This window comes from Macaca fascicularis, chromosome 13, assembly GCF_037993035.2.
Source record: "Macaca fascicularis isolate 582-1 chromosome 13, T2T-MFA8v1.1".
Lineage (NCBI taxonomy): Eukaryota > Metazoa > Chordata > Mammalia > Primates > Cercopithecidae > Macaca > Macaca fascicularis.
In genome coordinates this window covers 49086273-49099597 of record NC_088387.1, presented here as the reverse complement: position 1 = coordinate 49099597, position 13325 = coordinate 49086273, and the positions used below count along the sequence as shown (strand labels likewise).

Here is a 13325-nt window from a genome sequence, read left to right as displayed (position 1 = left end):
GGTGTGAGCCACCACAGCTGGCCTGAAGCAGCATTATCTAATGATATAACTGTATTCACCAATAAAACCTTCTAATTTCTAATTATCACAGCATCCAAATATAATATTTTAAAAATCGTTTAAAATGCCTTTGTTTATTGATGCCTCTTTATGACTAAAATAATAAAGAGGCAGATTTGAAGCTTTCATTTCTTAAAAAACAATGATTTATTTACCAATCACAACTAATTCCACTGTACATATTCATCATGCATTTAAGCAACATATAACCATCAAAGGTTCTTTACCCTGGGCGCCCAAATATCAAAAAGAAAAGTATCCTGGCCGGGTGTGGTGGCTCCCGCCTGTAATCCCAGCACTTTGGGAGGCGAGGCAGGCAGATGGCTTGAGCCCAGGAGTTCAAGAGCAGCCTGGACAACACGGCGAAACTCCGTCTCAAACGAAAAATTAGCCGGGCATGGTGTCGCGCACCCATAGTACCAGCTACTCAGGAGGCTAAGGTGAGAGGATTGCTTGAGCCCATGAGGCGGAGGCTTCAGTGAGCTGAGATTGCCCCACTTACTCTAGCCAGGGCAACAGAGGGAGAGATCCTGTCTCAAAAAAAAAGGGAAAAAAGAAAAAAAAAATCCCCCTTATAGAAAAATAAGCAAAAGACATACACAAAAGCCCCTAAACATATTATTGTGAGATTTTCAGCCTCACTCACAATAAGAAAAATAAAAATAAAAACTACACTGAAACACTATTTATCACTTATCATATTGACAAAAGCCCAAAAGTCTTTGGGTTGTTGAAAAAGCTATGGAGAACTTTATTGAAAGAGCTATAAAGAAATGAGCAATCTCAAAGACTGCTAGAGGGAGAACAAAACGGTATAGCTTTTCAAGTGGGTAATACCTACCAAATTCCAGATACATTCATCATTTTACTTAGCAATCTTACTTCTGGGAATCTATCCTATAGACACAGTATGAAATGTACAATAGGCCAGGTGCAGTGGCTTAGGCCTGTAATCCCAGCATTTTGGGAGGCCGAGGCGGTTGGATCATTTGAGGTCAGGAGCTCAAAACCAGCCTGGCCAACATGGTGAAACCCCATCTCTACTAAAAATACAAAAATCAGCCGGGCATTGTGGTGGACACCTGTAATCCCAGCTACTCACCAGGGTGAGGCAGGAGAATCGCTTGATCCCGGGAAGCGGAGGTTGCAGTGAGCAGAGATCGCGCCACTGCACTCCACTCTGAGAGACAGAGCAAGACTCCGTCTCAAAAACAAAACAAACAAAAAAAGAAATGTGCAATAAAAAATGACCAATATTCAAGCCTATCCCTTGCTGCATTATTTTTTCTGGCAAAAGGCTGGAAATAATCCAAATATCCAGAAACAGAGGACTAGTTTAATAAACCATGGTGTATTTACATAATGGAATACTATATAGCTATTTTTAAAAAATAAGGAAAACCTCTATATACTGATATGGACAAATTTCCAAAATATATGTAGGACTAAAAACTAAGCTGCAGAAGTCTATACAATAACACTATTTATTTTGTAAAAGGAAGGAGAAAATAAGATAATATATGTTCCTATTTGCATAAGAAAGCAATGGACGAATAAATAACAAACTAATAAAATAGGGAAATAGAAGGAATGAGACAGAAAATATTTATTAGATCTATGATTCATAGCCTTTTCTTTCCACTTTTTAAATAAAATATTTCAAACCCACACAAGATAATTTACCTATATCATTTTTTATTTTCAAAATTATAGTAGATAACATTTCCAGGAGCTCAGGTTCCTCAGAATTACATATTTGATATGATGATAACTAATAAACTCTTGAAATTTAATACAGGAATACTTAGCAAATGCTACACTCCCATTTAATTTCTCTCAATGGCTACTAATTTTTCTGTGGTGTGAATCTAATCAATCAGATAACAAATCAGCATAACCTCCACTGGAAGAGCTTCAATGAAAATTTTTGTCTATTTAACTCAAACAAAATCAAACAGAGCCCACTGCTAGCTAATTGAACCAAATCAACATTGTCTTATTAACCACAGATTCTTCACAGGTTTTTCATTTTTCCAGTTTGCTTGATAACTCAATGAGGACATTTTTTAAAAACAAATTTCTCTTTATCAAACCACAAAAAAATTTATTTTCCTATTCCATACTGTATTGAAACTTATTTAACATTATCCACCCTTTTTTACCCAAATGTACAATTTCAACTTTTTGCTAAATGTTAAGCTTTATTTATATAACAGGCACTCAGATTATAATGCTTTCATCAATAGAGTTACTATTCTTAAACTTGCAAACTTTTGACAACACTACAAAGAACACTGAGGAATGACAGGCTTTTTAAAAATTATTTTAGATTACACTTTTGACTGATGAAGAGAAAGAAGAACTATAAAGTTATACGTAGTTATAAAAAAACATTTCTGATATATAGAGGCTTTTGAAATTTTCATTAGTTTTATTTTCTCTCAAAAGGAAGTCATATTTTTAAGACAGTTAATCTGCAAATCAGTTAATTAATTCCCAGATAATTAACAGTTGGTGATACAATTTTTTAATTATTCTATTCATTCAACAAATATTTACTGAGCACCAACTATATGCCAGGCACCCATTGGGTTCCCGGGATACAGCAGCAAACAAAAGAAACAAAATCCTTTCCCTCCTGGAACAGACATTCTAATAGGGTGGACAATCAAAAAATAAATATGTCAGGCTGTGATAAGTTATTCGAAGAAAAGTAAAGTTCCTCCCCTTATTGTTCCCTATCCCAAGAATTGGCATCACCATCATCTGATTGCTTAGGCCAAGAGCCTTGGAATCATCCTTGATCCTCTCTTTAACTCCCATAACTAATCCATCGTTTTGGCACTACCTTCAAAACATATTCTAAATCCAGCTACTTCTCATCACCTCCTCCCTAATACCACATTGCATGCCATAACCATCTTTTGCCTCTTATTACTTACTGCAAACATCCCTTAACTGGTTACCCTGTTTCCTCTCTTACTCTGTCTCCACACAGCAGCCAGAACATTCCTTGTTTGTTTGTTGTTGTTGTCATTGTTTTTGAGACAGAGTCTCACTCTGTCGCCCAGGCTGGAGTGCAGTGGTGCAATCTCCACTCATTGCAACCTCTACCTCCTGGGTTCCAGCGATTCTCCTACCTCAGCCTGAGTAGCTGGGATTACAGGCGCCCGCCACCTCACCAGGCTAATTTTTGTTTTGTTTTTCTTTTGAGATGGAGTCTCACGCTGTCGCCCAGGCTGGAGTGTAGTGGCGCGATCTCGGCTCACTGCAAGCTCCGCCTCCTGGGTTCACATCACTCTCCTGCCTCAGCCTCCAGAGTAGCTGGGACTACAGGCGCCCGCCACCAGGCCTGGTTAATTTTTTTTTTTTTTTTTTTTTTTTTTTTTTTTTGTATTTTTAGTAGAGACGGGGTTTCACCATGTTAGCCAGGATAGTCTCCATCTCCTGATCTCGTGATCCGCCCGCTTCGGCCTCCCAAAGTGCTGGAATTACAGAAGTGAACCACCGCACCCGGCCATTTTTGTATTTTTAGTAGAGACAGGGTTTCACCATGTTGGCCAGGCTAATCTTGAACTCCTGGCCCCATGTTGGCCAGGCTAATCTTGAACTCCTGGCCTCAAGTGATCTGCCCTCCTTGGCCTCCCAAAGTACAGAGATTGCAGGCATGAGCCACTGTATCTGGCCACATTCCTTGTTTAATCTAAGTGACCACATGTCACTTTCCTGCTCAAAACTCTCCTGTACTGGCCGGGCGCGGTGGCTCAAGCCTGTAATCCCAGCACTTTGGGAGGCCGAGACGGGTGGATCACGAGGTCAGGAGATCGAGACCATCCTGGCTAATACGGTGAAACCCCGTCTCTACTAAAAAATACAAAAAACTAGCCGGGCGAGGTGGCGGGCGCCTGTAGTCCCAGCTACTCGGGAGGCTGAGGCAGGAGAATGGCGGGAACCCGGGAGGCGGAGCTTGCAGTGAGCTGAGATCCGGCCACTGCACTCCAGCCGGGGTGACAGAGCAAGACTCCGTCTCAAAAAAAAAAAAAAAAAAAAAAAAAAAAAAAAAAACTCTCCTGTACTTTCCCATAATGCTCAGAATAAAAACTCTCCTGTACCTTCCCATAACACTTAGAATAAAATCAAAGTCTCTTCCTTAGTCTACATGATCTGGACCCTGACTACTTTCCTACCACCACTTCCCACCATTATCCTTTTCCTGAGGACCTTGGCATTTACTGTCCCCTTTGTATGGAAGGTATTTCCCTCACAGAGAGCCATATGGCTCGTTGCTTCACTCTATTCAAACCTTTGCCAAAGCTACCTTTCCTAACCCCCAATTGAAAGCAATAACCCAGTCATTATGTAACATTAATTGCTGAATAGCATTACATTATATATTTATTCATTTGTTCTGTAAGTACCCACTCCAGACTCTATAAGCTCTATAAGGATAGGGACTTGTCTATATTGCTGCCTGCTGAACCCCAGAGTCTGGAAGAGTATCTGGCACATAGACATTGCTCAATATTGAATGAATATATTAATGAATCAATTCATTAATAAAGCCATTAAAGTGACATCATTATAATGTATAAATCTGTATATAACATGTTAACTGAAACAGCAAGACACATAATAATCATCTAATACTTAATATAATAAAATATATATGAAAAAAGTTAAAAGGAAATTAAAAATATAAAAGTGGTGAAAAGGTAATAGAGTTATTTGTTGTTGTCTGTTTCTTCTTAAGTCATTCTATTACTAACTAAAATATAAAATTTTATATTTATTTATAACTAAATATAAAAATGTTATTTTTAAAAGGGCGCTACTATTAAAAAATAAGCATGAGCAATGGGAATGTTCTTCCCCTCAGTGATTGTCAAGGATGGAGTATATCCCAATCACCTGAAGGGCTTTTATATATTTATTTCCTATCTCCTCCTCCATTCTCTGCTCCATCCCAAAATAACCCCTCCCAGGATTGATTATTGATAAGTATTATATCCCTTAGATACGTGGGAGCAGGAAAAGGAAACAAAAAAAAAAAATAGGCTAACCACTAAACTAACAAAACTCAAAATATAGAAATACTGAAGTCCACATAGCAAACCCAAGGGTAAAGGTGGAAAATGACTCACACTTGAGTGACCAATGCCTAGCAGGTACCACAGCACCCCATCTACATTGGAGGAAGAGTATGAAAAGAAAAAAGAGAGAGAGAGAGAGAGAGAGAGAACATCCTTCATGATACCTGCTAGGCAGTAGTCCTAGCTTGGTACCTTGTATCGTACCATGAAGGATGGTTTATCTTCATTTTTCTCATCATTTTTTAGATGAGAAAAATTTGCCCAGTTAGGTGGTAAGTTGTTTATAAAAATAAATTTATTTAATTTATTAAAGAGAGCCATGGACCTATAATGAGCAAATGTCATGAACCAAGGATTATGATTAACTGATCTCTGTACAAATGAATTAATGGGAGGGGGTGCTGGATGGAAAAATAAGAGTCATGTGGCCAAAGGCACAGAAGTAGTAAGTGGGGATGTCAGATCCCCATATTTAATTATCAAATGACCTTAAATAAAACAGCCTTTTGAAAATATCCCCCTCAATTTGTTTCTTGTAAGAGCTAGCTTTATAAACAAACAACTTAAAAAAGCAAGACAGAAAATTATTTCTACACCCATAAGTACAGCTTTGTAACAATAAAATATATAAGGCAAAGTTCTAGAAGGAAAAGCACCAAAACAACAGCAGTTGTGTTATAGGATTGTAAGTAATTTTTAATCTAGTTTCTAAATTCCATATATTGACATACTGTTTTAACAGTGAAAAAGGTAAGACTGTATCATTAACATACTTTATGTTACATAAGACCGGGTAGTATGACACAAAATAATTCCATAAGACAAGAATCAGTCCATAAAGTAAAGTTCTTTACCAAGAACAAATATAGCAATCAATCATTATGATACAGAAATTGAGCTAAAAAGAGAAAAACTTTAGCTGAAAACTAGAGCAAACTTCCCTGGGTGAGAATACTAAATGAAGGAAGTTAGGCTAGCTAGCAAAATCACATAAACTCAATAACAGGGTTTTCAATGTTACATTTCTGCCAGAAATAAGGAACATAAATCATGATAAGGAGATCAAAATAAATCAACCAGCAATCTGGGTTTTTTTTTTAAAAATGATAGCAGTCAACAAATGGTGTTGGAACAACTGGATATCCACATGCCAAAGAATGAAACTGGACACTCTCCCTTACATCGTAAACAAAAATTAACTCAAAATGAATCACAGATCTAAATGTAAAAGATAAAATTATATAACACTTAGAAAAAATATAGGAGCAAATCAGCTGGGCGCAGTGGCTCACGCCTGTAATCCCAGCACTTTGGGACGCCAAGGTGGCAGACCACCTGAGGTCAGGAGTTCGAGACCAGCCTCAACATGAAGAAACCCCGTCTCTACTAAAAATACAAAATTAGCTGGGTGTGGTGGTGCATGTCTGTAATCCCAGCTACTCGAGAGGTTGAGGCAGGAGAATTGCTTGAACCTGGGAGGCGCAGGTTGCGGTGAGCCCAGATCGCGCCATTCCACTCCAGCCTGGGCAACAAGAGCGAAACTCCGTCTCAAAAAAGAAAAAATATAGGAGCAAATCTTCATGATCACGCGTTACACAAAAGTTTCCTAAATACAACATCAAAAGCTGAAACAAAATAAGAAAAAAAAATAATTGGACTTAATTCAAATTAAAAACTTTTGTGCAGCAAAAGCTAAGAACATGAAAGATATCAAAAAATGGAAAAGACAAATCACAGAATAGGATATAATATCACAAATCATATATCTGATAACAGGACATATTCAGAATGAATAAATAACTCCTACAACTCAACCTAAAAAAAAAAAAAAAAAGCAAATAACCCAATTTAAAAATGGGCAAAGAATCCAAAAACGATAAACAATGACCAATAAGCACATGAAAAAAACAGCTATTACGGGAATGCAAATCAAAACTACAATGAAATGCAACTTCACGCCCACCAGTATGGCAAAGCAAAAAAGATAACAAGTGTTGACAAGGATGTGAAAAAACTGGAACCCTGATACATTGCTATAGGAATGTAAAATGGTGCACACACTTTGGAAAAACAGTCTAGCAGTTTCTCATAATGTTAAACATAGAGTTACCTTACAGCCTAGAAATTCCACTCCTAGGTACATACTCAACAAAAATGAAAACATATATCTATACAAAAACTAGTATACAAATAGCCATGGCAGCACTGTTCCACAGCCCCAAAATGGAAACAACCCAAATGTCCATCAACTGATGAAAAATAAAATGTAGTACATCCACACAATGGAATATGATTCATTGATAAAAAAAATTAAGTACTGATACATGCTACCACATAGAGGAACCCTGAAGACATTAAGTTACCAAGAAACACATATTGTTTGATTCCATTTATACAAAATGTCCAGATGTCCAGAACAGCCAAACCCATAAAGAAAAGTAGTGATTGCCTAGGGAGAGAGAGGGAACAGAATGAGGAGACCGCTAATGGGTACAGGGTTTCTTTTTGAGGTAACAAAAATTTTCTAAAATTAGGTTGTGGTGATTGCTGCACAACTCTGCAAATATACATACCCAAAACCATTTAATTATATGCTTTAAATGGGTAAATTGTATGATACATGAATTATATCTCAATATAGTTGTTTTCTTAATGGCAGTGTATTTCACTATTAAATTTTAAATTTGAAAACAAAAAATCTTAAACAACAATTAGACTGAATGTTAATTGCTATTACCCAGAGTACAAAATGAAGAAATGACTTCTACTGAGTAAGTGATATAAAGGAAAAGTGAGATATAGGGATGGGATTTGAAAAATGAAAACAGGGAGCTATTGTTCATAAATGATTTGTCATCAAAATTTTAGTATTTATAACACAAAACAGGAATCAACATTATTTTAAAAACAGGACAGACAGGCTTTAACATCTTATAGGCCTCTTTCCAAAATTAGGACTCACAGATAACAAAATAATTTTTAAGGTAAAGACAAAGAGAGAGATAGCTAGTTTCCCAAAAGAGTTTGCTAAGCAACAACCTCTTTATATGCGGGTATGCTTGGGCCTTTCAGAATTACAACGAAAAAGAAGAGGTGGTATATCCTTATGATACATGGGAATCTACCAATATTACATGTATAGCTCAAAACTAAAATAATAATAGTAATATAATGAAAAAGTCAAGTCACTGTGACTCCTCAAACAAAAAGAGATAAGACTGGAAAAACAATCCAGTATCACAGCAAAGAAAGCAAGCAAGTAATGATACACAAATAATAGCTGGGAAAGGAAAGAGTCTGGTTAGGCAATATAGCCAAGTGGATTTTTTTGAAGAGCAGGTATTTTAGGAATGGATATACTAATCTAATATCTGCTCTCAATTTACTTTCTCTGTTCGTTAGTTTCTCTTCAGCTAGAAAAGCCTATCTCAGGAACAGTTAAGAATCTGGTGCCTTTACCTCAAAAGATGAAGAAAGAGGAAAGACATACTATGAAGAGGAAAAGTTCGAGATTTACAATTGAGAGTAGTTAAGGCAAGAAAGCTACTGCCTTAATCAAACCTGTTTAATGATAGTGATGAAAAACAGGAGATAATGACAATAGAGGCACATCCCAAGTAAGGCATGGGATCTGAAACATCAAGTCTGTGCATGCTGCTGCCTCTGAACGGGATAAGGAAAAAAGGTGAGATCATCCCCTATGAATATGGGTAGGGACAGCTAGACTAAAGACAAAGCCCATGGGTACTCCTTGTATTATAGGATATTCAAGTGAATAAACCCTGGGTCTGATAGTAAGATTTAGTGTAATCTGCTAAAAAAAAAAAGAAAAAAAAGTTAAGACCAAAAATGATAAGCCCGTAATAATCATATAGGAAGTCAAGAAAAGCAAGTAAAACTGGTATTGAGTCTCAAACTTTTTTTTTTTACAGTGTCCCCTTAGGGCAAAAGATCTCTTAATCCATCTACCTACACAAAACCCCACTTTTCAGTGGAAAAAACTCAATAATATCAATGAAACAAGTTTTAGGGAGACTGGGTAACTTATATTTAAATCGTAATGTATATACAGTTGACCCTCGGTATCTGCAGGTTCAACCAACCTCTTCAATCAAAGTTTTAAGAGAAAAAATAAAGGGACAGTGGCCGGGTGCAGTGGCTCACACCTGTAATCCCAACACTTTGGGAGGCTAAAGCAGGTGGATTGCTTGAACCCAGGAATTTAAGACCAATCTGGGCAACACGGTGAAACCCCATCTCTATATAAAATATTAAAAATTAGCCAGGTATGGTGGCACACGCCTGTAGTCCCAGCTACTCAGGAGGCTGAGGGGAGAATCACCAGGCGGTCAAGGCTGCAGTGAGCAGTGACTGCAGTGATTGTGCCACTGCACTCCAGCCTGAGCAACAGAGTGAGACCCTGTCTCAAAAAAAAAAAGGATGGTTGCATCTGTACTAAACATGCTACAGACATTTGTCTTGTCATTATTACCTAAACAATACAGTATAACATATATTTACATGGTATTTACCATTATATTAGGTATTTTAAGTAATCTAGAGATGATTTTAAGTATACAGGAAAATGTAGGAAAATATAGGATCATTGACCCTTAAGAGCTAAAGAAAATGGGAATTGAGAGAAGCACAATGGTCCTGATCATAAGGCAATGGGGGTTGGTGGAGAGACAGGCAACTGTGTGGAAGAACTGGTCCAAAAAAGGGAGCTAAAAGTCACTTTAAGGGACAAAGGGGCCAGGCACGGTGGCTCATGCCTGTAATCCCAACACTTTGGGAGGCTGAGGTGGGAGGATCATTTGACCCCAAGAGTTTGAGACCAGCCGAGGCAACATGGCAAAATCCCATCTCCACAAAAAGTTTAAAACGTAGCCAGGTGTGGTGGTGGTGCACAGCTGTAGGACCAGCTACTCAGGAGGCTTAGGTGGGAGGAGCTGAACTCTGGAAGTCAAGGCTGCAGTGAGCTACAATCACCTCACTGCGCTGCAGCCTAGGAGACAAAAGGAGACCCTGTCTCAATAAATGAATATTAGGTTGGTACAAAAGTAATTGCGGTTTTTGCTATTACTTTTAATAAATAAAGAGACAAAAGGCAAACTACCATAGTTATGACCAGGGGTGGTACTGGCAGAAATGTGCTAACAATGTGTCCTGGAGAAGGAAGCTGTGCAGGTGGAGAGGAGGAGTAGTTTCCAACCTGCCCTCCTTCAATTAGTCTTTCCTGAGTCAACTCACGCCAGGAGAACGCAAGCAATGAGTAATAACTTTTCTGATGGGAGGGGCAGTGACCCAAGACTGTGCAAGGAGGGTAAGATAGTTATCTATGTATTGGCTGCATGAAGATCAGAATGCATAACAGTAAGGGATAAGGCTGAGTTCGTTCTAGGACACCAGTAACATGAGGGGAAGGGGGAAAGTAGTTCAAAACTAGGCTTAGTGAGTAATTATCAACAGGAAGTACGGGTAGCCGGTAATCTCCAGCTGAGGCAGAACAGTGGTTAAGTGTCTGGATCCAGGCTACCCGAATAGCAATCTGAGTCCCCTACTTTATTTTCTCTGTGACCTTGGTCAAGTCACTTAACCTCTCTGCGCCCCATCTGTAAAAGGAGAGTAATAGAACCTACCTAATACGGTTGTTTTGTGGCTTAAATAAGTTGCATTTGTAAAATCACTGTTTACAACGTCTTGCACTTTATGTAACAAGTGCTACCTAAATTTGTTAAATAAGTTGAGGTAAGTCGGGATTTCTTTTGACATCTCCAAATAAAATGGAGATGTGCGTGCAAAAAAAAAAAAGAAATGGTAACTTGGAGGCGGCAGCAGGGTCAATTTTCCCCAGCGATGAGGAGGCTGCACCGTGGGCGAGGGTCGTCCTCGTAATAAGGAAGCAGGGATAAAGGAGCAGCGGCTCCCAGGAGAGGGGCGTGGGTTGGGGGAACTTCCATCCAGGCCTAGGATTTCCAAGGACTCGTTTCTGAGAAGTGGCTGTGATTCTGAGGCAAGACTTTGATTTCGAGCACCAGATCATGGAGTGAAATTCTGTGTTATCTGAAGAGCAGGACTCCTGTCTAGGGCAGGACGGAGTTGGAGTCGGAGGGAGAAGGGTGATGTCCCCAGGGAGAAGATCTGACGGGAGCCACCACCATCGGTCGGGCGCCCGCTCGTTCCCCAGCGCCGGACTAGCCTCGGAGGGAGAATGAAGGCTGCTCCAGCCCCGAGGGAGACAGCGGGAGCCTCCTGAGTCACTGGGCTATGGGGCGCCGCGAAGGGACCCCGCGTCGGGGCTGCGAAGGGAGACCGCCTCGCCCGGAACGCAGGGTCTCTCCCAAGGGAGAGGCCAGCGCCGGCCATGGAGACAGCCGGCCGGAGCCCGGACCCAGAGGAGCCTGCCCCGTCCCGCCCGTTCCCGCCCCTCGGTGGCCCCGGCACCCGGGGTACCTGAGCGTGGGCCCGATGCAGGCCGTGTCAGTGCTCTCGATCTCTCGCAGGATCCGCTCGTGCTCTGCCGCTGTCTCCAGGCTCTCCGCCTCCGCCATCTTACCCCGCTCCATAGACTGGGGGCGCCGCGCAGCGCGTCCCCTCCGTCAGCTCGGCTCACCTTTTCGCTGCCCCACACTCCCTCTTCCACCCCAGGCTCCACAGCCGCCCCAGCCTCTGGCTACCCGCAGGCCGACCCCTCCCTCAGGCTCGGCACGCCCCCTTGCGTCACCGCGTCCGTCGGCGTTCTGCGTAATGTCCGCTGGGATTTGTAGTTCTCTGGGAAATGCTAGGTTGGATTCCGTGCATTCATACATTGCATTCATACATTGGATCCGCAAATACTTGTTGAAAGCCCACTGTAAGCTAAAAACAGTTAACAACACTGCGTAAACAGTGATGATCAAGTCAGGCAGTGGCACTAAGCCTACAAATTCTTGTTTACCACCTTTGTCACAAAGTGCAAAGACTCTGTAGGTGCGAATAATAAAGTAACTTAATGTCTGACAGAAGCCTTACAATCTAGTGGGGGAGACACGGGGAGCTGGAGAATTCAAAACCGTGAACTGTGAGCCAGTACAGAGAATGGAGTTCAGAGATCTCTTCTGGTTGCCAAAGTTTCATAAAGAGACTGAGTTTCGGAGGTTAAAAGGCATAACCGGAAGTTGTGAGGAGAATCCAGACGGCCGAAAAGAATTTCATTTGCACTGATGTGTAAAGAAGTAGTAGTAAGGGATGGGTCTGGAAAGGCATGTTGGAGAGAAATTGCGAGGAGCCTTAAATACTGGGCTGAGAAATGTGGACTTTGTTCTAATGGTTCCACTGATCCAACAACCAACTGCAACAGAAGCACCTGGAAACTTTTTTTTTTTTTTTTAATACAGACTAACGGTCATACATCTGGAGATTCTGATCCAGGCATCTGCATTTCATGAACTCCTCAGTTACAATTTAAAAATCAGATTTATTGATCATTGCTTGAGTTGTTACATAACACAACGAATGGGAAGACACAGAAGGTTTTTAAGAGGAGTGACACATCAAAATGTGGGCGTTAGGAAATTTGGTGAAGGGCAAGTGTGCAAGATGTGCAGAGATAGAGAATTTGGAGATAAGGAAACGCCATAGGAGATGATAAGGCCTAAACCAGGGAAGCAGCAATGAGAATGAAAAAGAATGAGCAAATAGGAAAAACATCAAAAAGGGAGAATTGACAGGATTTACTAGATACCAAAAAGGTTAGATATTACTCCAAGGTTTAGTACCAGAGTGACTAGTAGAAGAGGGTTTCCACTGACAAAAAAAGTCATGAGACAAAAAAACTGGAAGTTTAGGCTAAATAACTTGTGCTACAACCATACTACAGACTAGTATGCAATCATTAAAAAGAAAGACAAAAGACTCTATGGTCATACATGAAACTGTCTCCAAGTTGTAGTTGTTAAGCAGAAAAAAGCAAGGCATGAAACAGTATATAGACTCTGTCCTCATTTGTTTTTTAAAAGAATAAATACTCATATATATGCTTTGATATATATATACACACACACATATATATATAATATTACATAGGTAGAATATTTCTGAAACGGTGCCCAAAAACTGTTAACAGTAATGGCATCCAGGAAAAAAAATTGGAAAGAAGGAGTCTGAAGTGGGAAGAAGGTAATTTTTAATTAT

General features: G+C 40.0%; 1 protein-coding gene across 5 annotated transcripts in view; it reads right to left on the bottom strand.

Moving 5' to 3' along the window:
* EXOC6B (exocyst complex component 6B) overlaps positions 1-11824 on the bottom strand; it is a 678199-nt gene extending 666375 nt beyond the window's left edge. For all 5 annotated transcript variants that reach the window (XM_005575615.4, XM_065526965.2, XM_065526962.2 and 2 more), the window contains exon 1: positions 11607-11824. In XM_005575615.4, coding sequence (XP_005575672.1) covers positions 11607-11719 — 113 coding nt within the window. In that variant the 5' untranslated portion in view covers positions 11720-11824. The remainder of the gene's footprint in view (positions 1-11606) is intronic.
* Between the last annotated feature and the right edge of the window lie 1501 nt (positions 11825-13325).